Raw genomic sequence first — 26,315 nt, 5'->3', positions numbered from 1 at the left:
CTGAGGCACCAACACAGTATTCAGAGAAAACATTAAGAACATTCCCAGTTCCTCACACCAAGGCCTGGGGAAAGTTGGATCTTGCGCAACTCCCACCGGTCACAGACTCTATTTCCAAACCCAGGTTGGGGGTCAGAGCTGCAGGGGGCCCACTGGTCAGGCTCCCTGGCTGGCCTCAAGTGGGGTCGGGCGGGGGGCAGGTGATCTCTCATGGAGCCGGGTGCTGAGCTAGGTCTGGGTGACCCCCTGCCTCCGAGCCCCATGGACAGGCAGTGCCAACCCTGGTAGGGGACAGACTGCTAGAGAGGCCGAATGACGGATGGACTGAATTGGGGCGGAGGGGAGGCAGGGTAGGGGGGTGTCACCCCTCTTTAACTCCTGTCTCTTGTTGAAAGCAGGGCATGAATTTCTCAAACCCACCATCTGGGTGAGCCCCAGCAGGGTGGTGGCGCTCGGGGGAAAAGTCACCATCCGCTGTGAGGGTCAGGACCCGGGCATGGAGTTCGTTCTGCATAAAGCTGGACACCCGAACCCGCAGGTGCGGACGGTGCCTCATGGGACCGTGGCTGAATTTCCCATCCCCAGTGTCAGCCGGGAAGATGGAGGGAGCTACACCTGCGACTATCGCTCCATAACGGAACCGAGTCGCTGGTCGTATCCCAGCGACCCCGTCGAGATCATTGTAGCAGGTGAGGGGCCCGGCTCAGCGTCCCGGCTCCCAGCCCCACCCACAGCCAGACCCGCAGGGGGTCTCTGCACCGATGGGACACTCTGAGCCAGGCTCTGCCCTGAGCCCAGCAGAGGGGACGCCCGGCCGGGGACAGGGGACGGAGTCACTGGGGGGTTCCCCAGCTGGGGGGAGAAGTAGCCACTGGAGATTCAGACCTGAGGGAGGGGGGATCCCTGCCCCCAGGGGGAGCTGCAGAGCAGGGGGGGCCTTTCCCAGGCAACACATCAGTTAGGGGGTGATGAGCGGAGCTGAAGGTTATAAACCTCAGTGTATAGTAGAGACTTGCACATTCCCCTACAAGTCAGTGGTGCTGCCGTGCCCAAAACCCAGGAGTCCTGGCCCCCATCCCCCCCCCGCTCTCCCCACTAGACCCCACTCCCCTCCCAGAGCCGGGAAGAGAACCAAGGAGTCCTGGCTCCCAGCCCTCCCAGCAGAGAAGCCAGGGAGTGAATGGACCCTGGAGACTGGCCTGGCCTGGGACCCGCCGGGGAGCAGAGCTCTGGGCCCCAGGGGCTAGGGTGGCTCCGTGTCTCATGCTGTGAGCCCAGGGCTGAGGGGAAACTCTGGCCCCTGTGGAAAGGGATCCAGGAGCCCGTCCCCAGGGCCGCCGGGTCTGACCCACCACTGAGGCCACGTGGTGAGGATGGGCCCCAGGAGTGAGTGACGGGGTGTTATGGTCTCACCCTCACTTGAAACTGGGGGGTTTCAAGTTGAGGACCAGCATGTATCCCCCCACCCTAAAATCCTAGGGTAGGTCTCCTTTTTGCTGCCACCACCCGGTCAATTTACGTGGGCTGGGACACCCCTGTTTCCCCCTCCTGTTTCCAAAGACGTTCCCTGGGGAAATTCAGATCAACTCACAGAGGGAGAAACCTCCCCTTCTCCTCCCTCCCCTCTCTGTCCAGAGATAAGCCTATCTCACCACCGAGAGAGAGTTTCTTAGCCCCCTCCCCCTGTATCCACAGTAGAAGGGATTTAATCAAATCTTTATAGAAAGAATTTATTAAAAGAAAAACAAGAAAATACACAATCTCTATGAGTCCAAGCTGGACATTCATAGGGTATAACCTTACCAATTTCTGGAGAGAATCCTCCCTCCTTCTCAATACAAACAATACAGGCAGAATTAAGAATGATCAATAACAAACACACAGAACTGCAAACATAGGATTATTAGATGAGGACACAAAGTACCTTTCTAATACTCACTATCTTGACTAGAAGAAATTAGTTCAGAAAGATGGAAACTTGCAGAAGACTTGATTAAAACATCTGGACCCTTGTAACTCCAAACGGCTAAGAACAGCACACACAAGAACAGAGAGAAAAAGTTCCCTCCTAGGAATTTTTAAATTCTCTTCCCTGATTGGTCCTCAGGTCAGGTGTTCACCAGGTACTATGTGTTAACCCTTTACAGGTGGAAACTTAACCCTTAACTAACTATTTATGACACGGGGCCTGTGTCTCACGGCCTGTCTGCTTCCCACTGCAGAGCTCAGCTACCCCAAACCCAGCATCTCCCTGCAGAGCCCCAGCAGGGGGGTCTCCCTGGCAGGAGCCGTGACCATCCGTTGTCGGGGGCAGCGCCAGGGCGTGTGGTTCGTGCTGAATAAAGAGGGACGTCATTTCCCACCTGTGGATTCGGACGGGTTGGAGGTTGTGTTTCCCATCAGCAATGTGAGCCGGGAGGACGGCGGGAGCTACAGCTGCTCCTATCACAGCAGATCGGAGCCGTTCACTGGGTCGGACGCCAGCGACCCTATGGAGCTGGTGGTGAGAGGTGAGGGGCCCGGCTCGGCATCCCTGTTCCCAGCCCCACCCCCAGCCAGACCCTCACGGGGACTCGGTGCCAATGGGACACTCAGAGCCAGGCTCTGCCCTGAGCCCTGACCCAGCAGAGGGGATGCCCGGCTGGGGAGCGGGGACGGAGTCGCTGGGGGGTTCCCCGGCCAGGGGGGAGCAGCAGCCCCTGGAGACTCGGGGAAGGGAGGCTACTTTAACGCTGCCCCTTGTGCGTGGGGACCGGGAGTCGCTATTTAATCCCGTGATCCCATCGCCTCTGTTCTCCAGGCCCCGCCACAGGCAGTGCCCCGGCTGGGGCTGAATGAGGCAGGGGCTGCAGGAGAAGCCGTGGCTTGGTGGACACGGCGCTGAGCTGGGACCTAGGAGATCTGGCCCAGTTCCTGGCGCAGCCACAGACTCTGTGTCATGGGAGCATGTTGCAGTTTTCGAAAGTGTCCTTCCTTGGGGGGGGGCCTCAATCTTGGGGGATCTCAGGGAAGCCATGAACGATGCAGGGGCCACACATGGCATATGAGGACCCTAAGAACTAGGCAACTGCAGCTCGGTGTCTGTGGGGCTGGCAGACCAGCTCACAGGGCCTGATTCTGGGTCAGGGGGTGTCACGGACTCACAGATGGTGCCCACTCTAGGCCCCGTGCGGTCCGTGGGGGGGTTCCCCTTTCAGTGCGACAGCCCTTCTTGGGGGTCCATTCTCTCTCGGGGTCAGGCCCCTCTACCTCCTGGAGCCGCACCTCTCTGAGCCTTAGCACGTCTGTCTCTGCCATGGGCCCCCTCAGGGAGTCCACTCGCTCTGGACCCCCCGGGCCTCCCCACCCCAAAGGGGTTGATGCAACCTTGTTCTCTAGCCCGGAGCAACTCTCAGCCAGTGTAAAACAGGAGGGTTTATTGAGAGTTGAACCCAGCACAGGAAACTCTCCAGGCCTCAGGCCTGGCCTCCCTCAGCCCAGCACATCCCAGTCTCCCTGCAGCCAGGTGGGCTCTGCCTGCCCCCGCTCTCCAGCCCAGAGCCCCCCTGCTTCCCAGCTGGGCATCTGATACCCCCGGCCCCAAGCCCCCCCTCTGTCCATTGTCTTCTCTCCAGGGAAAGAGGGTCATAAACAGGGTCGCCTGGGCCTCCTCTCCTCTCTTCTGTCCTCTGGCCCCTCTGGCTGGAACCAGCTGGTCAGGTCACCAGAGTCCTCTCTTTGCAGCCCATTGTCCTCCCACTGGCCAGAACTGGCTGTGACTCCTGAGCTGGGTCATTGGGTCGTCCTGTCACCAGTCGCCGGGGTGTCCCTCCTCCAGGGCATTGGCTGGTGTCCCAAGTGCCAGGGGCGGCTCTAGAAATCAGGCTGCCCCAAGCAGCGCGGTGCGCTGCGCCGCCCTTCCCCGGTCCTGCGGCGGGTCCTCTCTTCCCGCGGCTCCGGTTAAGCTCCCGCAGGCATGACTGCGGCAGGTCAACCGGAGCCCGGGACGAGCGGACCTGCCGCAGGCATGACTGCGGCGGGTGCCGTAGTCCCGCGGCGGCGGTTGACCGGCCGCAGTCATGCCTGCGGGAGGTCCAGCCGAGCCGTGGGACGAGCGCCCCCTCCGCAGTCATGCCTGCGGCAGGTCCAGTCGTCCTGGGGCTCCGGTGGACCTCCCGCAGGCATGACTGCGGCAGGTCCGCCGGCCCAGCCTCCCGCCCTCCCCGGCGGCAGGGGACGCCCCCTACATTTTGCCGCCCTAGGCACCAGCTTGTTTTGCTGGTGCCTAGAGCCGCCCCTGCCAAGTGCCCCCTCTGGTCCTCTGCAACAACAAACTCTCTCTCCTCTCATCTCGTCAAACCAGTAACACCCAGGGGCACTGAGTCCCACTCCCTCTGCATGCAAACCATTGGAAAACCATCAAAAGATAAGAAAATCCCCCACTTTGTCACAGGGGGACTCTGGGATCTGTGAGTGAATCTCTGCCAGGGGGTCCCTGGATCTGCTCATGTCAGATTAGGGTTGGAAGAGACCTCAGGAGGTTCTAGTCCAATCCCCTGCTCAAAGCAGGCCCAACCCCAACTAAATCATCCCAGCCAGGGCTTTGTCATGCCAGGTCTGAAAAACCTCTAAGGATGGAGATTCCACCACCTCCCCAGGGAACCCAGTCCAGTGCTTCACCACCCTCCTAGTGAAATAGTGTTTCCTAATATCCAACCTAAACCTCCCCCGCTGCAACTTGAGACCATTGCTCCTTGTTCTGTCATCTGCCACCACTTAGAACAGCCAAGCTCCATCCTCTCTGGAACCTCCCTTCAGGTAGCTGAAGAAGGCTGCTATCAAATCCCCCCTCACTCTTCTCTTCTGCAGCTGGAGGTTGGGGCTGGGTGGGTGCCCGGGTCTGGCTCTCACAGCCTGTCTCCTGTGCGCAGATCCCAGCTTACCCAGACCCTCCATCTCCCTGAGCCCCACTGGGGTCCCCGCCCCAGGGGCAGACGTCACCATCCGGTGTGAGGGGCAGCGCCAGGACGTGAGGTTCTTCCTGCACAAGGCTGGAGACCTGAACCCGCAGCGACACATCGACACTGCTGGGACCGGGGCCGAGTTCCGCATCCCCAGCGTGGGCCGGCAGCATGGAGGGAGCTACAGCTGCAGCTACCGGCCCCCATCAGAGCCCTTCATCTCCTCAGAGCCCAGCGACCCCGTGCAGCTGGTGGTAGCAGGTGAGGTGCCCGGCTCTACGTCCCCACTTCCAGTCGGACCCCCCACAAGTTCGGCACCTGATGGGACGCTCAGAGCCAGGCTCTGCCCAGAGCCCTAGAACTCACCTGGACAGGGACAGTGTCACTGGGGGGTTTCCCAGCCAGGGGGGAGCAGCAGCTCCTGGAGGTTCAGGGCTGGGGGAGGGGGGATCCCTGTCCTGGGGGGAACTGCAGAGCAGGGACCTTTCCCAGCGGATGCTCCCCTGGCTGCCCCTGCTCTGGGGACGCACAGAGGAGTCTGGGCCCAGGGGCCGCCAAGCCAGCACCAGCCCCAGCCACAACCCCCCTTCCCCGGACTGACTGTGACGATCGATGCTGAGTCACGGGCTGAGGTGGATTAAGGTTTCCTGGGGCCCTGGGCCAGAGTAAGGGGGATCCCTCCCCCCCTTCCACCTGCGTCCCTCTCCTGTTCCGCCTCCTCGGCCTGCGGCCCCGCTCACAGCCCCACCCCATTCTGCCCCTCTTCTGGGGCCCCGCCCCTATTCCACCCACGGCCCCGCCCCTTTCTGCCCCTCCTCCACCCCTGTAGCCCCAAGCCCGGAGAAGCTCTGTCCCCATGCTCTGGCCACGGGATGCAGCGGGGAGTGAGAGCTCGTCCTGTCTCCGGGCCTCAGCGGAGGTCCTGGTGCTAAGCCTTCCCCTGCCCCCCCGCCCCACTGTGCTTCTGCGGGGGCAAGGGTCAGGGTGCTGGGGCTTTTCCTGGCCTACTTCCCGGCAGTCGGGACTCTGGGGTAACCGAAATATTCATGGTCAGTGCAACCATGGGGAGAAGCCCCCAGATCCACCCCTGCCCCCACATCCACCCCCAACAGCTCCCTCCCCTGCACTCACAGCCCCCCATTCCCAAGGCCTGGGGAAAGGTGGGTCTTGTGCGACTCCCTCCAGTCACAGACTATTTCCAACCCCAGGGAAGGGGGCAGAGCTGCAGGGGGGGCACTGCTCAGGCTCCCTGGCTGGTCTCAGGGGGGGCTGAGGGGGCAGGTGATCTCTCATGAAGTCAGGGGCGGCTCTAGGCACCAGCAAAGCAAGCAGCTGCTTGGGGCAGCCCATTTGCAGGGGCGGCAGCTGGCAGGGATCCAGCCTGGGAGCTGAGAACCAACAGGGGGCCCTGGAAGCTTGGTTAGCTCCCTGCCTACAGAGCCAGCCCTGGAGCAGGGAAAGAACTACATTTCCCAGCATTCCCTTGGCCACTACCAACAGGAAAGGAGGGAGGGAGTATGGTAGCTGAAACCTCAAGCTGCTTCTTGAGCTCACTACTAGAGCGGGGTGGCACTGTGAATGGGGAACAAGTGTGCGCAAGGAGTAGAAGGCTTTGGCCCAGATCTCCCCTTCAGAAGCCATCCCCAGACTGGCTTAGGGATACTGGTGTGACCTCCCCTTGCAGCCCCCAAAGAAGGAATTGGGTGGACTAAATGGACAGGGCCCCTCTCTATCTGAAGCCTCACAAGGAGGTAGGTGGATCCCACTAGAATTTAAAATGAAAAGTAAGGGAGGGGAGGCTCTACTGGACCTGGGCAGCTTTAGATGCAGTACCAGACACTTAGGAGGATTTCCACTTCTGAGCCATGGAAGCAGAAATTGACTTTTCCTTTCCAGATTTATCCAATATTCAGAAAGGGATTCTAGCACCTGCCTTCCAGATTTGAACACCTCAGAATTCAGGAGTGCTCAAGCTCAATCTGGGCAGCTGTTACTTCATTTCTCCCAAATCAAATATACTGATCCACTGTCACTTGCTGTACAAAAAGTAGGATAAAATTGAGCAAGAAATGCTTCCCAGAGGTTTTTAGGACTGGAATTGCTATTTTCAACAGCTTTTTTTTTTAAAGTTGTTTAAAAGGAAGACAGTGATATTGCATTGGCAAATTCCCCATAGAAACAAAGAGTGGAACAAAAAAATAATAAAGGCACCTTAACTTTCCTCATTTATGGAGGACAGTCTTATAATATACATCCAGATCTCCTCCAATCACACAAGCTGAAAATTGTTCGATTTTACTGCAGTTCTGTAATCCTATGGGAACCAATTGTGTCTGTGTGCTGTGCACATCCAAAATTCCTCCTGAATGACCCACCCTGGGAGCGAGTTACCAGTGACCCAGGGCTGGGGCAGAAGGGGGGTGCAGGTGGGGGAGGAAGGGGAAGAACCCGGGGCTGGGGCAGCAAGGGTGTGTGTGGGGAGCACTGATGGGCGGGAACGGGGGTGCACAGAGCTGGTGCAGAACGGTGTGTGTGTGTGTGAGCCCAGGACTGGGGTGCCAGGGGCTGCGGGTGGCGGGGTAGAGCCCAGGGCTGGGACAGCAGGGTGCCGCAGGGGGTGGGGAGCCCAGGGCTGGGGTGGGGGCAGCCAAACGGGCATGAATGAATGATGAATGGGGCGGCAAAAAACCTAGAGTCGGCCCTGCATGCAGTCGGGTCCTGAGCTACGAATTGGTGAACCCCCTGCCTCTGAGCCCTATGGGCAGGCAATGCCAACCCTGGTAGGGGACAGACTTCTACAGAGACCGAATGACGGATGGACTGAATTGGGGCGGGGAGGAGGCGGGGGGGGGGGGCTGGCTGTGTCTCCCCTGTTTAACTCCTGTCTCTTGTTGAAAGCAGAACGTGAATTTCTCAAACCCACCATCTGGGTGAGCCCCAGCAGGGTGGTGGCGCTCGGGGGAAACCTCACCATCCGCTGTGAGGGTTGGCAACGATCCATGAAGTTCTTTCTACGTAAAGCTGGACACCCGAACCCGCAGGTGCAGACGGTACCTGTTGGGCCCGTGGCTGAATTTCCCATCCCCAGTGTCGGCCGGGAAGATGGAGGGAGCTACACCTGCGACTATCACTCCATAGCGGAACAGAGTCGCTGGTCATATCTGAGCGACCCCGTCAAGATCATTGTAGGAGGTGGGGGAGGGGCCTAGCTCAGCGTCCCAGATCGTAGCCCCACACCCAGCCAGACTGTCACGGGCCCTCTGCAGCAATGGGATGCTTAGAGCCAGGCTCTGCCCTGAGCCCAGCAGAGGGGACGCCCTGCCAGGGAGTGGGGACGGAGTCACTGGCGGTTCCCCCAGACAGGGGGGAGAAGAAGCCACTGGAGATTTGGGACAGAGGAAAGGGGGATCCCTGCCCCCAGGGGGAGCTGCAGAGCAGGGGGGCCATTTCCAGGCAACACATCTGTTAGGGAGTGATCGGCAGAGCTGAACATTATAAACCTCAGTGTATAGTAGAGACTTGCACAGTCCCCTACAAGTCAGTGGTGGTGCTGTGCACAGAACCCAGGAGTCCTGGCCCCCATCCCCCCCTGCTCTCCCTACTAGACCCCACTCCCATCCCAGAGCCGGGCAGAGAACCCAGGAGTCCTGGCTCCCAGCCCTCCCAGCAGAGAAGCCAGGGAGTGACTGGACCCTGGAGACTGGCCTGGCCTGTCACCCGCCGGGGAGCAGAGTTCTGGGCCCCGGGGGCTGGGGTTGCTCCGTGTCTCATGCTTTGAGCCCAGGGCTGAGGGGAAACTCTGGCCCCTGTGGAAAGGGATCCAGGAGCCCATCCCCAGGGCCGCCGGGTCTGACCCACCACTGAGGCCGCGTGGTGAGGACGGGCCCCAGGAGTGAGTGACGGGGCCTGTGTCTCACGGCCTGTCTGCTTCCCCCTGCAGAGCCCAGCTACCCCAAACCCAGCATCTCCCTGAGCCCCAGCTGGGGGGTCTCCCTGGGGGGAGACGTGACCGTCCAGTGTTGGGGGCAGCACCAGAGCGTGTGGTTCGTGCTGAATAAAGAGGGACGTAATTTCTCACCTGTGGATTCAGACGGGTTGGAGGCTGAGTTTCCCATCAGCAACGTTCACCGGGATCTTGGCGGGAGCTACAGCTGCTCCTATCACAGCAGATCGCAGCCGTTCAACGTGTCGTACCCCAGTGACCCCGTGGAGCTGGTGGTGAGAGGTGAGGGGCCCGGCTCGGCGTCCCCGTTCCCAGCCCCACCCCCAGCCAGACCCTCACGGGGTCTTGGTGCCAATCGGACGCTCAGAGCCATGCTCTGCCCTGAGCCCTGACCCCACAGAGGGGACGCCTGGCTGGGGAGCAGGGATGGTAACTGGGGGGGTTCCCCGGCCAGGGGGGAGCAGCAGCCCCTGGAAACTCGGGGCAGGGAGGCTACTTTAACGGTGCCCCATGTGCGTAGGAACCGTGAGTCGCTATTTAATCCCATGATCCCATCCCCTCTCTTCTCCAGGCCCCGGCGCAGGCAGTGCGCTGGCCACGGCTGAATGAGGCAGGGGCTGCAGGAGAAGCAGTGACTTGGTGGACACGGTGCTGGGATGGGACCCAGGAGATCTGGCCCAGCCCCTGGCACGGCCACAGATTCTGTGTGATGGGAGCACGTCACAATTTTCAAAAGTGTCCTTTCTTGTGGGGGTCCTCAATCTTGGGGGATCTCAGACCAAGCGCCCAAAAACCGAGACATCCACAGTTAGTGGAGATCTCTGCAAACGCTGCCTCAATAGCGCTGGATCCCTTGTGTTGGGGGAGCATGTAGGGTCCCTGCCATGGTCAGGGCCCCTTTGTTCTAGGTGGAGCATAAACAGAGTGAAGAGACAGTCCCTGCCCCTGGGAGCGCACTGAGGAAAGTGAATCTGTCTGTGCCTCAGTTTCCCCCTCTACAATGGAGAAAAAGATGCCTTGCAGCCTCCCAGGGGGGCTGATTCCCTTTGTGTGTGGGGCTCAGGCCCTGTGGTCCTGGGGAAGCCACCAGGTCCTGCACCCCCACTTCACTACCAGCCACTAACACAGAGGTTTATTCGATGACAGGAACACGGTCTAACACAGAGCTTGTAGGTACAGAGAACCGGACCCCTCGGCCAGGTCCATTCTGGGGCCCAGTGAGGCAGACCCCCACGTCTGCCCTCACTCCTCGTCCCCAGCCAGCCCCAAACTACAACCCCCTTCAGCCCCTCCTCTGGGCTTTGTCTCTTTCCTGGGCCAGGAGGTCACCTGATCACTTTGTTCTCCCACACCGTTAGCATCCCTTTGCAGAGGGGAAGGGCCCGGGCCATTAGTTGCCATGGAGACAGAGGATCGGCCATAACTGAGGTACCCACACAGTATTCAGCGGAAACATTTAGAACAGCCCCACTTCGTCACAGAGGAACTCTGGGATCTGGGAGAGAATCTCTACCAGGGGGCCCCTGGATCTGCCCGTGGCTGGGGCCGGCCAGGGAGTCATAGAAGATTAGGGTTGGAAGAGACCTCAGGAGGTGTCACGGAGTGTGGGGGAGTCCGGCTCTGCACCCCTCTTCCTGGGACTCACAGTGACTCTCAGCCAGCCAGTAAAACAGAAGGTTTATTGGACAACAGGAACGCAGGCTACAGCAGAGCTTGTGGGCAGAGCCCAGCTCGCAGGGCCGGGATTCTGCTTGTGGGGAACTCTGGGACCTGGGAGAGAATCTCTGTCCAGGCCCCACTGGATCCGCCCCACTGGATCCGCCTGTGTCTAGGGCAGCCCAGGGAGGCCGAGGCTGGGTGGGTGCCTGGGTCTGGCTCTCACAGCCTGTCTCCTGTGCGCAGATCCCAGCTTACCCAGACCCGCCATCTCCCTGAGCCCCACTGGGGTCACCGCCCCAGGGGCAGACGTCGCCATCCGGTGTCAGGGGCAGCGCCGGGACGTGAGGTTCTTCCTGCACAAGGCTGGAGACCTGAACCCGCAGCGACACATGGACCCTGCTGGGGCCGGGGCCGAGTTCCGCATCCCCAGCGTGGGCCGGCAGCACGGAGGGAGCTACAGCTGCAGCTTCCGTCCCCAGTCAGAGCCCTTCGTCTCCTCAGAGCCCAGCGACCCCGTGCAGCTGGTGGTAGCAGGTGAGGGACCCGGCTCAGTGTCCCTGTTCCCATCCCCACACCCAGCTAGACCCTCCAGGGCTCTGCACCAATGGGATGCTCAGAGCCAGGCTCTGTCCTGAGCCCTAGGCCCAGCAGAGGGGACGCCCAGCCAGAGACAGTGGAGTCACTGGGAGTGGGAGGTTCCCCAGCCACGGGGGAGAAGCAGCTGCTGGAGATTTGGAGCAGAGGAAGGGGGATGCCTGCCCCCTGGGGGAGCTGCAGAGCAGGGGCCTTTCCCAGGGGATGCTCCCCCGGCTGCCCCCGCACTGGGGACGCACAGAGGAGTCAGGGCCCAGGGGCTGCCGAGCCGGCACCGTCCCCAGCCACAGTCTCCCCTCCCCGGACTGACAGTAACGATCGATGCTGAGTCACGGGCTGAGGTGGATTAAGGTTTCCTGGGGCCCTGGGCCAGGGCAAGGGGGATCCCTCCCCCCCTTCCACCTGCCTCCCTCTCCAGTTCCGCCTGCTCGGCCTGCGGCCCCGCTCACAGCCCCGCCCCTTTCTGCCCCTGCCCCCCTTCCCACTGCAGCCCCAAGCCCGGAGAAGCTCTGTCCCTGCCCCTTGGCCGCAGGGTGCAGTGGGGGGTGAGAGTCCCCCAGCCCTGAGGCCATGGCAAGTAGCGAGAATCCTCCTGTCCCAGGGCCTCAGCGTAGGTCCTGGTGCTAAGTCTTCCCAGCCCCCTACTCCACCATGCTTCTGCGGGGGACAAGGGTCCGGGTGCTGGGACTTCTCCTGTCCTACATGCCCAGCGGCCAGGACTCTGGGGTAACCAAAACATACATGGTCAGTGCAACCATGGGGAGAACTCCTCAGATTCACCCCCACCCCCAGATTCACCCCCCAACAGCTCCCTCCCCTGCACTCGCAGCTCCCCTGTTCCCAAATGTCACGGAGTCCCCGGGCGATGCTCTGGAACTGCTCCCCACCAAGCCAGGCAGGACTTTGGGGAGCCTCCTCTTCCTTGGAGCAGACTTGTTCAGGGCAAGAAGCTCACACGGCTTCACCTCCTGGGTCTCTCACTGGAGCATTCAGCATCCTCTGCCCCTCCGTGCGCTTCCCACAGCGAGCCCAACCCGGCGGGGTCCTGGGGGGCCACAGGGTCCTGCCCCCCCACTTTGCAGTCAGACGCGACTCTCAGCCAGCCAGTAACACAGAGGTTTATTCGATGACAGGAACAGGGTCTAAAACAGCTTGTAGGTACCGCGAGCCAGACCGCTCAGCCGGGTCCATTCTGGGGGGCAGTGAGCCAGACCCCCACGTCTGCCGTTCACTCCTCGTCCCCAGCCAGCTCCAGACAGAAAACCCCTCCAGCCCCTCCCCTCTGCTCAGCTCCTTCCCCGGGCCAGGAGGTCACCTGATCTCTTTGTCTCCAACACCTTCAGTTGGCACCTTTGCAGAGGAGGGGCCCAGGCCATTAGTTGCCAGGAGACAGAGTGCCAGGCATTTAGGTGCACTGGCCCTTTGCTCTGCTAGATACTTAAGAACTGCCGAGGGGACACTGAGGCACCAACACAGTATTCAGAGAAAACATTAAGAACATTCCCAGTTTGTCACACCAAGGGCTGGGGAAAGTTGGATCTTGCGCAACTCCCACCGGTCACAGACTCTATTTCCAAACCCAGGTTGGGGGTCAGAGCTGCAGGGGGCCCACTGGTCAGGCTCCCTGGCTGGCATCAAGTGGGGTTGGGCGGGGGGCAGGTGATCTCTCATGGAGCCGGGTGCTGAGCTAGGTCTGGGTGACCCCCTGCCTCCGAGCCCCACGGGGAGGCAGTGCCAACTCTGCTGGGGACAGACTGCTAGAGAGGCCGAATGATGGATGGAGTGAATTGGGGCAGAGGGAGGTGGTGTGGGGTGCTGTGTCTCCCCTGTTTAACTCCTGTCTCTTGTTGAAAGCAGAGCGTGAATTTCTCAAACCCACCATCTGGGTGAGCCCCAGCAGGGTGGTGGCGCTCGGGGGAAACGTCACCATCCGCTGTGAGGGTCAGGACCCGGGCATGGAGTTCGTTCTGCGTAAAGTTGGACACCCGAACATGCAGGTGCAGACGGTGCCTGATGGGCCCTTGGCTGAATTTCCCATCCCCAGTGTCAGCCGGGAAGATGGAGGGAGCTACACCTGCGACTATCGCTCCATAACGGAACCGAGTCGCTGGTCGTATCTCAGCGACCCCGTCGAGATCATTGTAGCAGGTGATGGGCCCGGCTCAGCGTCCCGCCTCCCAGCCCCACCCACATCCAGACCCGCAGGGGGTCTCTGCACCGATGGGACGCTCAGAGCCAGGCTCTGCCCTGAGCCCAGCAGAGGGGACGCCTGGCCGGGGACAGGGGACGGAGTCACTGGGGGGTTCCCCAGCTGGGGGGAGAAGTAGCCACTGGAGATTCAGGCCTGAGGGAGGGGGGATCCCTGCCCCCAGGGGGAGCTGAAGAGCAGGGGGGGCCTTTCTCAGGCAACACATCAGTTAGGGGGTGATGAGCAGAGCTGATGGTTATAAACCTCAGTGTATAGTAGAGACTTGCACAGTCCCCTACAAGTCAGTGGTGGTGCTGTGCACAGAACCCAGGAGTCCTGGCCCCCATCCCCACCCTGCTCTCCCCACTAGACCCCACTCACCTCCCAGAGCCGGGGACAGAACCCAAGAGTCCTGGCTCCCAGCCCTCCCATCAGAGAAGCCAGGGAGTGAATGGACCCTGGAGACTGGCCTGGCGTGTCACCCACCGGGGAGCAGAGCTCTGGGCCCCAGGGGCTGGGGTTGCTCCGTGTCTCATGCTGTGAGCCCAGGGCTGAGGGGAAGCTGGCCCCTGTGGAAAGGGATCCAGGAGCCCGTCCCCAGGGCCGCCGGGTCTGACCCACCACTGAGGCCGCGTGGTGAGGACGGGCCCCAGGAGTGAGTGACGGGGGCTGGTGTCTCACGGCCTGTCTGCTTCCCACTGCAGAGCCCAGCTACCCCAAACCCAACATCACCCTGCAGAGCCGCAGCTGGGGGGTCTCCCTGGGAGGAGCTGTGACCATCTGGTGTCGGGGGCAGCGCCAGGGCGTGCGGTTCGTGCTGAATAAAGAGCGACGCCGTTTCCCACCTGTGGATTCGGTCGGGTTGGAGGCTGAGTTTCCCATCAGCAACGTGAGCCGGGAGGACGGCGGGAGCTACAGCTGCTCCTATCACAGCAGATCGGAACCGTTCGCCGTGTCGTACCCCAGCGACCCCGTGGAGCTGGTGGTGAGAGGTGAAGGGCCCAGCTCATCATCCCTGTTCCCAGCCCCACCCCCAGCCAGACCCTCATGGGTCTCGGTGCCAATGGGACACTCAGAGCCAGGCTCTGCCCTGAGCCCTGACCCAGCAGAGGTGACGCCCGGCCGGGGAGTGGAGACGGAGTCGCTGGGGGGTTCCCTGGCCAGGGGGGAGCAGCAGCCCCTGGAGACTCGGGGCAGGGAGGCTACTTTAACGCTGCCCCTTGTGCGTAGGAACCGGGAGTCGCTATTTAATCCCGTGATCCCATCCCCTCTGTTCTCCAGGCCCCGCCCCAGGCAGTGCCCCGGCTGGGGCTGAATGAGGCAGGGGCTGCAGGAGAATTAGTGGCTTGGTGGACATGGCGCTGAGCTGGGACCCAGGAGATCTGGCCCAGCTCCTGGCGCAGCCACAGACTCTGTGTCATGGGAGCATGTTGCAGTTTTCAAAAGTGTCCTTCCTTGGGGAGGGGCCCTCAATCTTGGGGGATCTCAGGGATGCCATGAACGATGCAGGGGCCACTCATGGAATATGAGGACCCCAAGAACTAGGCAACTGCAGCTCGGTGTCTGTGGGGCTGGCAGACCAGCTCACAAGGCCGGATTCTGGGTCAGGGGGTGTCACGGACTCACAGATCGTGCCCATTCTTGGCCCCGTGTGGTCCGTAGGGGGGGTTCCCCTTTCAGTGCGATAGCCCTTCTCAGGGGTCCATTCTCTCTCGGGGTCAGGCCCCTCCACCTCCTGGAGCCGCCCCTCTCTGAGCCTTAGCACGTCTGTCTCTGCCGTGGCCCCCTGAGGGAGTCCACTCGCTCTGGACCCCCCGGGTCTCCTCTCCCCAAAGGGGTTGATGCAACCTTGTTCTCTAGCCCGGAGCGACTCTCAGCCAGTGTAAAACAGGAGGGTTTATTGAGAGTTGAACCCAGCACAGGAAACTCTCAGGGCCTCAGGCCTGGCCTCCCTCAGCCCAGCACATCCCAGTCTCCCCTGCAGCCAGGTGGGCTCTGCCTGCCCCCGCTCTCCAGCCCAGAGCCCCCCTGCTTCCCAGCTGGGCATCTGATACCCTCGGCCCCAAGCCCCCCTCTGTCCATTGTCTTCTCTCCAGGGAAACAGGCTCGTAAACAGAGTCACCTGGGCCTCCTCTCCTCTCTTCTGTCCTCCAGCCCCTCTGGCTGGAACCGGCTGGTCAGGTCACCAGAGTCCTCTCTTTGCGGCCCATTGTCCTCCCACTTCGCCAGAACCGGCTGTGACTCCTGAGCTGGGTCGTTGGGTCCTCATGTCACCAGTCGCCGGGGTGTCCCTCCTCCAGGGCATTGGCTGGTGTCCCAAGTGCCCCCTCTGGTCCTCTGCAACAACAAACTCCCTCTCCTCTCACCTCGTCAAACCAGTAACACCCAGGGGCACTGAGTCCCACTCCCTCTGCATGCAAACCATTGGAAAACCATGAAAAGATAAGAAAATCCCCCACTTTGTCACAGGGGGACTCTGGGATCTGGGAGAGAATCTCTGCCAGGGGGCCCCTGGATCTGCCCATGTCAGATTAGGGTTGGAAGAGACCTCAGGAGGTTCGAGTCCAATCCCCTGCTCAAAGCAGACCCAACCCCAACTAAATCATCCCAGCCAGGGCTTTGTCATGCCGGGCCTGAAAAACCTCTAAGGATGGAGATTCCACCACCTCCCCAGGGAACCCAACCCAGTGCTTCACCACCCTCCTAGTGAAATAGTGTTTCCATATATCCAACCTAAACCTCCCCCACTGAAACTTGAGACCATTGCTCCTTGTTCTGTCATCTGCCACCACTTAGAACAGCCGAGCTCCATCCTCTCTGGAACCTCCCTTCAGGTAGCTGAAGGCTGCTATCAAATCCCCCCTCACTCTTCTCTTCTGCAGCTGGAGGCCGGGGCTGGGTGGGTGCCCAGGTCTGGCTCTCACAGCCTGTCTCCTGTGTGCAGATCCCGGCTTACCCAGACCCTCCATCTCCCTGAGCCCCACTGGGGTCACCGCCCCAGGGGCAGACGTCACCATCCGGTGTGAGGGGCAGCGCCGGGACGTGAGGTTCTTACTGCACAAGGCTGGAGACCTGAACCCGCAGCGACACATGGACCCTGCTGGGGCCGGGGCTGAGTTCCGCATCCCCAGCGTGAGCCGGCAGCACGGAGGGAGCTACAGTTGCAGCTACCGGCCCCGCTCAGAGCCCTTCATCTCCTCAGAGGCCAGCGACCCCGTGCAGCTGGTGGTAGCAGGTGAGGAGCCCGGCTCGGCATCCACAATCTCAGCCTGTGATGAAGTGGGACTGTTCGTACTGGGGGCTGGGTACAGATCCTAAGTTTCTAGCAGCAAAAGTCCATGCAGCAAATGCCTGACACTCTGTCGCCTAGCAACGGATGGCCCGGCCCCTCCCTGCAAAGGTGCTGGCTAAAGGTGTTGGAGACAAAGGGGTCAGGTGACCTCCTGGCCCCGGAAAGAAGCGGAGGAGAGAGGAGTGGCCGGAGGGGGTTGGGCAGACTGGAGTTGGCTGGAAAAAGAGGGGAAGCAGGGAGAAAGGGCTCTGATCCCCGAGGGGGGCTGTGAGGCCCCAAGATGGACCTAACAGGGGGGATCCGGTTATCTGTGCCTGCAAGACCTGTGTTGGACTGTGTTCCTGTCGTCTAAATAAACCTTCTGCTTTACTGGCTGGCTGAGAGTCCTGGTGAATCGCAGGCAGCCCGGGGGTGCAGGGCCTGACTCCCCTACACTCCGTGACACAGCCTGTCACGGAGTATGGGGGAGTCCGGCCCTGCACCCCTCTTCCTGGGACTCACAGGGACTTTTAGCCAGCCAGTAAAACAGAAGGTTTATTGAACAACAGGAACACAGGATACAGCCCAGCTTGTGTTCAGAGCCAGGACCTCTTAATCTGGCCTTTCTGGGGGGTTTAGGGTGTTTGGATCCTAGCCTAGGATCCCCTGAAAACGCACCACCCAGTTTCCCAACCGAAGACTGACTCAACCCTTCCCCTCCGCCCCTTTTCTTTGTCTAGCTCCTGGGCAGAGGTGTTACCTCCCCTCCCCCAGGCCTAGCTCATGTTACCGCTGAATACCTGCATCTCACCTAAAATCCTCCCTGCTCTCCCATCCCCCACATAGACAGTCCCTACTCCACCACACCTCTCCCCCGTCCGAGACTGAACTGAGCGGGGTCACTCTGGCCAGTGACCCGGGGAAGTTCGGGGCCTCCTCTCCGGGACAGCGCGTCCGCTATCAGGTTGGCACTTCCCTTCACGTGGACCACGTTCATGTTATAGTCCTGCAGGAGCAGGCTCCACCTCAGGAGCTTGGCGTTGGCTCCTTTCATCTGGTGCAGCCAGGTCAGGGGAGAGTGGTCGGTGTACACGGTGAAGTGGCGCCCAAAGAGATATGGCTCCAGTTTCTTAAGGGCCCAGACCATGGCCAGGCATTCCTTCTCGATGGCCGCGTAGTTTTGTTCCCGGGGTAGCAACTTTTTGCTCAGGTACACGATGGGGTGTCTCTTCCCCTTTTCATTCTCCTGCATTAACACCGCCCCCAGCCCCGTGTTTGAGGCGTTGGTGAACACCATAAAGGGCTTGTCAAAATCTGGGTTTGCCAGAACTGGGCCTTTGAGCAGAGCCTTTTTCAGCGCCTGGAGAGCCTCCTGGCACTGCTTGGTCCAGACCACCTTGTCCGTCTTCCCCTTCTTGCACAGCTTAGTGATGGGGGCGGCTATGGCGCTAAAGTGGGGCACGAACCTTCGATAATACCCCGCCATTCCGATAAAGGCCTGGACCTGCTTTTTGGTCTGGGGAGCGGGCCAGTCTTTGATTACCTCCACCTTGGCTGGTTCCGGCTTTAGGCAGCCGCTCCCCACCCGATGGCCCAGGTAAGATACTTCCGCCATCCCCACCTTGCACTTTTTCGCCTTTACGGTTAGTTTAGCCTCCCGGAGTCGGTCCAGCACTCGTCTAACCTGGGACACGTGGTCCTCCCAGGTCTGGCTGAAGACGCAGATGTCGTTAATATACGCCATGGCAAAACTCTCCATCCCCCTCAGTAGCTGATTCACCAGGCGCTGGAAGGTGGCCGGCGCTCTCTTGAGGCCGAAGGGCAGGGTCAAAAACTCATAGAGCCCCAGAGGGGTGATAAAGGCCGCTTTTAGCCTGGCATCTGCGTTCAGTGGCACTTGCCAGTAGCCTTTGGTAAGATTCATGGTGGTGAGGTACCGAGCGCCTCCCAGCTTGTCCAGGAGCTTATCAGGCCTTGGCATGGGGTAGGCATTAGATACGGTGATGGCATTGAGCTTTCGATAGTCCACACAGAACCGGATCGACCCGTCCTTCTTGGGGACCAGCACCACTGGGGAGGCCCAGGGGCTGGCAGACGGCTGGATCACCCCCAAGGCCAGCATGTCCCTGACCTCTCTTTCTAGGTCTTGGGCAGTTTTCCCGGTGACCCGAAAAGGGGAGCATCGTATAGGGGGATGTGACCCGGTCTTCACCCGGTGGACAGTCACATTAGTGCGTCCAGGCTGGTTGGAAAACAGCGGTCGGTACAGATGCAGCACCCCTCTGATCTCAGCCTGCTGGGCCGGGGTCAGCTGATTAGAGAGGGGAATCACCTCCAGGGGGGAACCAGCCTTTGTCCCTGGGAATAGATCCACTAAAGGGTTATTTCCCGGCTCCTCCCAATGTCCACACACGGCCAACACCATATTCCCCTGGTCATAATATGGCTTTATCATATTCACGTGGTACACCCGGCGGTGGTGCGCCCAGTTCGACAGCTCCACCACATAGATTACCTTATTTAGCTGCTTGACAACCTTGAAGGGCCCTTTCCAGGCAGCCTGGAGTTTGTTTTTTTTCACGGGGATGAGAACCATCACCTGATCCACGGTGGCGAAGGCGCGGGCCCGCGCCGTGCGGTCGTATCAGACCTTCTGCTTCCTCTGGGCTCGGGCCAGATTTTTCCTGGCCAGGCCCATGAGCTTAGCAAGTTTTTCCCGGAAGGTCAGGACATACTCCACCACTGACTCTCCATCGGGAGCAGCCTTTGCCTGGTGCGCCGGATTCCCTGGTGCCCTGCGAGGGGGATGTCATGGGCCAGGTACAGCAGCTTGTGGCGAAACTTCTGGGGAACCACCAGGCTGCCTCCTGATCCCCCATGACTCCACCTCCCCGGGGGGAGCCCATTCTCGGTACAGGAACCCCTTCTCCCACAGGAACCTCTCCTTGCAACCTCTCCTCATGGTCTGTACCGCACTGAGGTTAGCCCGGTCCCTGAGCTTCCGCAAGGAGGGATCCTTCTGCAACTCGGCCTGGAACTCAGCAGCTGTGACAGGGATGGGGACCTGCTCTCTCTCCCCGGCTGGGTGTGTGTCCGCAGCCTCTCTGGGCCGTGTCTCTGGGCGTTCCCTCCCCACCAGGTCAGGGTCCTGCGCCTCGGGCAGAGTACCCTCCCCGTTGTCAGGGCGCAGTGCCCTGCGCCGACTCTGACTACGGGTCACGACCAGGGCACCCCGGGCATTGCCTGGCCAGGCCTCGAGGTCCCCCCCCATTAACACCTCTGTGGGCAAATGGGGGTGCACCCCCACATCCTTGGGGCCCTCCTTGACCCCCCACTTCAGGTGCACCCTTGCCACAGGCACCTTGAATGGGGTCCCGCTCACACCCCTCAGGGTGAGGTAGGTGTTAGGCACCATCCGATTTGGGGCCACCACCTCGGGCCGGGCCAGCGTCACCTCTGCGCCCGTGTCCCAGTACCCAGTGACCTTCCTCCCATCCACCTCCAGGGGAACCAGGCACTGTTTCCGGAGGGGCAGCCCCGTGCCCACCCTGTAGACCAAAAACCCTGGGTCTGGAGCATCCAGCCCCGCCGAGGAGCTGACCTGGAGCTCTCCCTCCTTCCCAGGTGGAACACTGCCAGCCCCCCTTTCCTGGGAATGCTGCCCCTCATCCAATTGGGTCTTTACCCAGTCAACCCTCTGCGGGTTGGGTCTGCTCGGTCTGTCCCTGAGCTTGGGGCACTGGGACCGTATGTGGCCTCGTTGGCCACAGTGATAGCAGCCCATGTCTCGTGGGTCCCCTCGAGCGGGTCGGGTGGACCTGACGCTGGATGTTCCCCTTTTGTGGGGGTTCTCCATAGGCCCCCGCTGGGAGGCCCCGTGGTGACTCTCTCTCTGCGTTGAGGCAGGCCTGCTCCTTTGAGCCGCCTCCCTGCTATCCCCTTCCCGACGGTCCACAAACTCGTCGGCCAGCCGGCCTGCATGCTGCGGGTTCTCCGGCTTCTGGTCCATCAACCACAGCCTCAGGTCAGATGGGCACTGCGCATACAGGTGCTCCTGTATGAATAGGTCAAGCAGGTCCTCTCTAGTTTGGGCCCCAGCCATCCACTTGCGGGCATACCCCTGCGCCCGGTTGACCAGTTGTAGGTATGTGACCTCCCGGGTCTTATGTTGACTCCGGAACCTCTTCCGGTACATCTCCGGGGTCAGCCCAAACTCGCGGAGCAGGGCCTCTTTGAACAGGTTGTAGTCCCCTGCCTCCGCCCCTCTCATTTGGCTGTACACCTCCACGGCGGTGGAGTCCAGTAAGGGGGTGAGAAACTGGATCCTGTCTGCAGGGTCAACCTGGTGCAGCTCACAGGCATTCTCAAAGGCCGTCAGGAAGGTGTCTATGTCCTCCCCCTCCTTACGCGGGGCCAGGAAGCTCTTATCAAAGCTCTTTGTAGGCTTGGGCCCCCCCTCACTCACCGCAGCCGGGGCCTTACTGTGGTTCAGCTGGGCCAGTTCCAGCTCATGTTTACGTTGCTTCTCCTTCTCCCTCTCCTCGTATTCACGCTGCTTCTCCTTCTCCTCCCGCTCCAGTCTCAGTTCTTGCCTCCTTAACTCGAGCGCCTCCCTGTCATATTCCAGCCGCCTCCTCTCCAGGGACAGGGAGCTCCGCCGGGACGATCCCCGACTGGCCACTGAGCCCTCGGTAGTCGCTGGGCTCCCCCTCCCCCTACGCCTAGGGGTGGGGGGTCTCAGGATGCCCTCAGCGGCCGGCTGACCACTCCCAGAGGGGACAGACACTGGTGCCTGTGCTGCATCTGCCGGGCTGCTTCCCTCAGAGACCGGGACCGGTTCATTGACGCGGTCTCTCTCCTCCAGCCGGGCAATCAGCTGGGCCTTGGTGAGCTTCCCACTGCGTAGCCCCCTCTGCTTGCACAGCTCCACCAAGTCGCACTTGCGCTGCGTGGAATACATCTTCCTGCTGGCCGCTCACAGGCCGGGGTGCTCGCCGCTCCCCACGGGTTCCAGGAGACCCCTAGTGTGCCAGTCCTTGAGGTCACCACCTCTCTGCCAGGGTCGAGCTGCAGACTCCTCCACCCCCTGGGACCGCTCGCTGCAATCCCCCGGGGGGACCCTGTTACTGCAAAGTCCTTCTCTCTGGCCACACTCTCCCAGGGGTGAATCGCCCCTTCGTTTTACTGCTCCCCAGTCACTTACTGCAGGAAGCGCCGTCCATGGGGTGCAGTCGATCCCACCGCTACCACCAGTTGTCACGGAGTATGGGGCAGTCCGGCCCTGAACCCCTCTTCCTGGGACTCACAGTGACTCTCAGCCAGCCAGTAAAACAGAAGGTTTATTGAACAACAGGAACACAGGATACAGCCCAGCTTGTGTTCAGAGCCAGGACCTCTTAATCTGGCCTTTCTGGGGGGTTTAGGGTGCTTGGATCCCAGCCTAGGATCCCCTGAAAACGCACCACCCAGTTTCCCAACCGAAGACTGACTCAACCCTTCCCCTCCGCCCCTTTTCTTTGTCTAGCTCCTGGGCAGAGGTGTTACCTCCCCTCCCCCAGGCCTAGCTCATGTTACCGCTAAATACCTGCATCTCACCTAAAATCCTCCCTGCTCTCCCATCCCCCACATAGACAGTCCCTACTCCACCACACAGCCCCACACCCAGCTGCACCCTCAGAAGTTCGGCACCTGACGGGATGCTCAGAGCCAGGCTCTGCCCAGAGCCCTTGGACTCGCCTGGCCACAGAGCGGGGACAGTGTCACTGGGGGGTTCCCCAGCCAAGGGGGAGCAGCAGCTCCTGGGGGTTCAGGGCTGGGGGAGGGGGGATCCCTGCCCCCAGGGGGAGCTGCAGAGCAGGGGCCTTTCCCAGGAGATGCTCCCCCGGCTGCCCCCGCACTGGGGACGCACAGAGGATTCAGGGCCCAAGGGCTGCCGAGCCAGCACCATCCCCAGCCACAACCCTCCCTCCCCGGACTGACTGTGACAATTGATGATGAGTCACGGGCTGAGGTGGATTAAGGTTTCCTGGGGCCCTGGACCAGGGCAAGGGGGATCCCTCCACCCCTTCCACCTGTGTCTCTCTTGTCTTGCCTCCTCGGCCTGAGGCCCCGCTCACAGCCCTACCCATTTCTGCCCCTGTCCCCCTCCTCCCAAGCCCGGAGAAGCTCTGTCCCTGCCCCTTGGCCGCAGGGTGCAGTGGGGAGGTGAGAGTCCCCCAGCCCTGAGGCCATGGCAAGTAGCGAGAATCCTCCTGTCCCAGGGCCTCAGGGTAGGTCCTGGTGCTAAGCCTTCCCCAGCCCCCTACTCCACCATGCTTCTGTGGGGGACAAGGGTCCGGGTGCTGGGACTTCTCCTGTCCTACATGCCCAGCGGCCAGGACTCTGGGGTAACCAAAACATACATGGTCAGTGCAACCATGGGGAGAACTCCTCAGATCCACCCCCACCCCCAGATTCACCCCCCAACAGCTCCCTCCCCTGCACTCGCAGCTCCCCTGTTCCCAAGTGTCACGGAGTCCCCGGGCGATGCTCTGAACCTGCTCCCCACCAAGCCAGGCAGGACTTTGGGGAGCCTCCTCTCCCTCGGAGCAGACTTGTTCAGGGCAAGAAGCTCACACGGCTTCACCTCCTGGGTCTCTCCTTGGAGCATTCAGCATCCTCTGCCCCTCCGTGCGCTTCCCACAGCGAGCCCAACCCAGCGGGGTCCTGGGGAAGCCACAGGGTCCTGCACCCCCACTTCGCAGTCAGACGCGACTCTCAGCCAGCCAGTAACACAGAGGTTTATTCGATGACAGGAACAGGGTTTAAAACAGAGCTTGTAGGTACCGCGAGCCAGACCCCTCAGCCGGGTCCATTCTGGGGGGCAGTGAGCCAGACCCCCACGTCTGCCCTTCACTCCTCATCCCCAGCCAGCTCCAGACTGAAAGCCCCTCCAGCCCCTCCCCTCTGCTCAGCTCCTTTCCCCGGGCCAGGAGGTCACCTGATCTCTTTGTCTCCAACACCTTCAGTTGGCACCTTTGCAGAGGAGGGGCCCAGGCCATCAGTTGCCAGGAGACAGAGTGCCAGGCATTTAGGTGCACTGGCCCTTTGCTCTGCTAGATACTTAAGAACTGCCGAGGGGACACTGAGGCACCAACACAGTATTGTCAGGGACTCGAACCCCGACAGCGATGTTCGTTGTCTGACCGCAGAGAGACAGGCAACACCAGCAAGGTCCGATTAAAAGTTCTTTATTGACAAGTGCACGTGCCAGTAAAGAACAGCTCGTATCCGAAGAGAACCAGCCGCCCCTTTACAGCTTAGTATTAGCCTATATAGACAGTTTTATTACGTCATAGATTATTCACTTGAGCAACCCACCCCCTTCGTCTAACAACTAGAAATTAGACACCTTTTAATATATACGCATGCCTAGTCTCTACAGCATTAAATTGTTAATATCTCAACAAGCGCCAAAGGTTAGGAATGTAAGGGAGTTAAAACACACCGAACACTAAACCAGGGAGTTAGAGTCAGAACTGTGAGATGCTTGTGTTTCTTATCAGTTCTTCAAACAGTGTTTATCAACATAACACAGCTGGTACCAGCCCCCTCACTTATCTCACTGTTTCCCAGGGCTTTGTGAGACAATGCTGCTTCTCAGTATTTTCCACTCTGGGATTACCCAGAAACCTCTGTTAGCCTGACTTCAGTCAGGTTGGCATAACTGGTTTTGTGCTACATCTTTATTCAGGCCTAACAGTATTCAGAGAAAACATTAAGAACATTCCCAGTTCGTCATACCAAGGCCTGGGGAAAGTTCAATCTTGCGCAATTCCCAGCGGTCACAGACTCTATTTCCAAACCCAGGTTGGGGGTCAGAGCTGCAGGGGGCCCACTGGTCAGGCTCCCTGGCTGGCCTCAAATGGGGTCGGGCGGGGGGCAGGTGATCTCTAATGGAGCCGGGTGCTGAGTGATGGATGGAGTGAATTGGGGCAGAGGGGGGGGGGGGGCTGTGTCTCCCCTGTTTAACTCCTGTCTCTTGTTGAAAGCAGAGCGTGAATTTCTCAAACCCACCATCTGGGTGAGCCCCAGCAGGGTGGTGGCGCTCGGGGGAAACATCACCATCCGCTGTGAGGGTCAGGACCCGGGCATGGAGTTTGTTCTGCGTAAAGTTGGACACCCGAACATGCAGATGCAGACGGTGCCTCATGGACCTGAGGCTGAATTTCCCATCCCCAGTGTCAGCCGGGAAGATGGAGGGAGCTACACCTGCGACTATCGCTCCATAACGGAACCGAGTCGCTGGTCGTATCCCAGCGACGCCGTCGAGATCATTGTAGCAGGTGAGGGGCCTGGCTAAGCGTCCCGCCTCCCAGCCCCACCCACAGCCAGATCCGCAGGGGGTCTCTGCACCGATGGGACGCTCAGAGCCCAGCTCTGCCCTGAGCCCAGCAGAGGGGACGCCTGGCCGGGGACAGGGGATGGAGTCACTGGGGGGTTCCCCAGCTGGGGGGAGAAGTAGCCACTGGAGATTCAGGCCTGAGGGAGGGGGGATCCCTGCCCCCCAGGGGGAGCTGAAGAGCAGGGGGGGCCTTTCCCAGGCAACACATCAGTTAGGGGGTGATGGGCGGAGCTGAAGGTTATAAACCTCAGTGTATAGTAGAGACTTGCACAGTCCCCTACAAGTCAGTGGTGGTGCTGTGCACAGAACCCAGGAGTCCTGGCCCCCATCCCGCCCCTGCTCTCCCCACTAGACCCCACTCCCCTCCCAGAGCCGGGGAGAGAACCCAAGAGTCCTGGCTCCCAGCCCTCCCAGCAGAGAAGCCAGGGAGTGAATGGACTCTGGAGACTGGCCTGGCCTGTCACCCGCCGGGGAGCAGAGCTCTGGGCCCCAGGGGCTGGGGTTGCTCCGTGTCTCATGCTGTGAGCCCAGGGCTGAGGGGAAACTCTGACTGCTGTGAAAAGGGATCCGGGAGCCCGTCCCCAGGGCCGCCGGGTCTGACCCACCACTGAGGCCGTGTGGTGAGGACGGGCCCCAGGAGTGAGTGACGGGGCCTGTGTCTCATGGCCTGTCTGATTCCCACTGCAGAGCCCAGCTACCCCAAACCCAACATCACCCTGAAGAGCCGCAGCTGGGGGGTCTCCCTGGGAGGAGCCGTGGCCATCTGGTGTCGGGGGCAGCGCCAGGGCGTGCGGTTCGTGCTGAATAAAGAGCGACGCCGTTTCCCACCTGTGGATTCGGTCGGGTTGGACGCTGAGTTTCCCATCAGCAACGTGAGCTGGGAGCACAGCGGGAGCTACAGCTGCTTCTATCACAGCAAATCGGAGCCGTTCGCCGTGTCGTACCCCAGTGACCCCGTGGAGCTGGTGGTGAGAGGTGAGGGGCCCGGCTCGGCATCCCTGTTCCCAGCCCCACCCCCAGCCAGACCCTCCCGGGGTCTCGGTGCCAATGGGACACTCGGAGCCAGGCTCTGCCCTGAGCCCTGACCCCGCAGAGGGGACGCCCGGCCCGGGAGAGGGGACGGAGTCGCTGGGGGGTTCCCCAGCCAGGGGCGAGCAGCAGCCCCTGGAGACTCGGGGCAGGGAGGCTACTTTAACGCTGCCCCTTGTGCATAGGAACCGGGAGTCGCTATTTAATCCCGTGATCCCATCCCCTCTGTTCTCCAGGCCCCGCCCCAGGCAGTGCCCCGGCTGGGGCTGAATGAGGCAGGGGCTAAAGGAGAATCAGTGGCTTGGTGG

General features: G+C 60.8%; 1 protein-coding gene across 1 annotated transcript; it reads left to right on the top strand.

The window, feature by feature from the left end:
* Positions 1 to 439: 439 nt before the first annotated feature.
* Positions 440 to 26,213, top strand: LOC123350019 (immunoglobulin superfamily member 1-like). The gene is made up of 10 exons (XM_044988353.1): positions 440 to 689; positions 8,881 to 9,165; positions 10,786 to 10,828; positions 11,027 to 11,076; positions 12,994 to 13,284; positions 14,029 to 14,316; positions 16,269 to 16,559; positions 24,629 to 24,919; positions 25,666 to 25,946; positions 26,193 to 26,213. The coding sequence occupies exons 1-10, from the start codon at positions 497 to 499 to the stop codon at positions 26,211 to 26,213; spliced, it is 2,034 nt and encodes a 677-aa protein (XP_044844288.1). The 5' UTR covers positions 440 to 496.
* The last annotated feature ends 102 nt before the right edge of the window (positions 26,214 to 26,315 follow it).

This window comes from Mauremys mutica, chromosome 15 (genome assembly GCF_020497125.1).
Source record: "Mauremys mutica isolate MM-2020 ecotype Southern chromosome 15, ASM2049712v1, whole genome shotgun sequence".
NCBI classification, from domain to species: domain Eukaryota; kingdom Metazoa; phylum Chordata; order Testudines; family Geoemydidae; genus Mauremys; species Mauremys mutica.
Note: the sequence above shows the minus strand (reverse complement) of the source record. Positions and strands in the feature narration are given on the sequence as shown.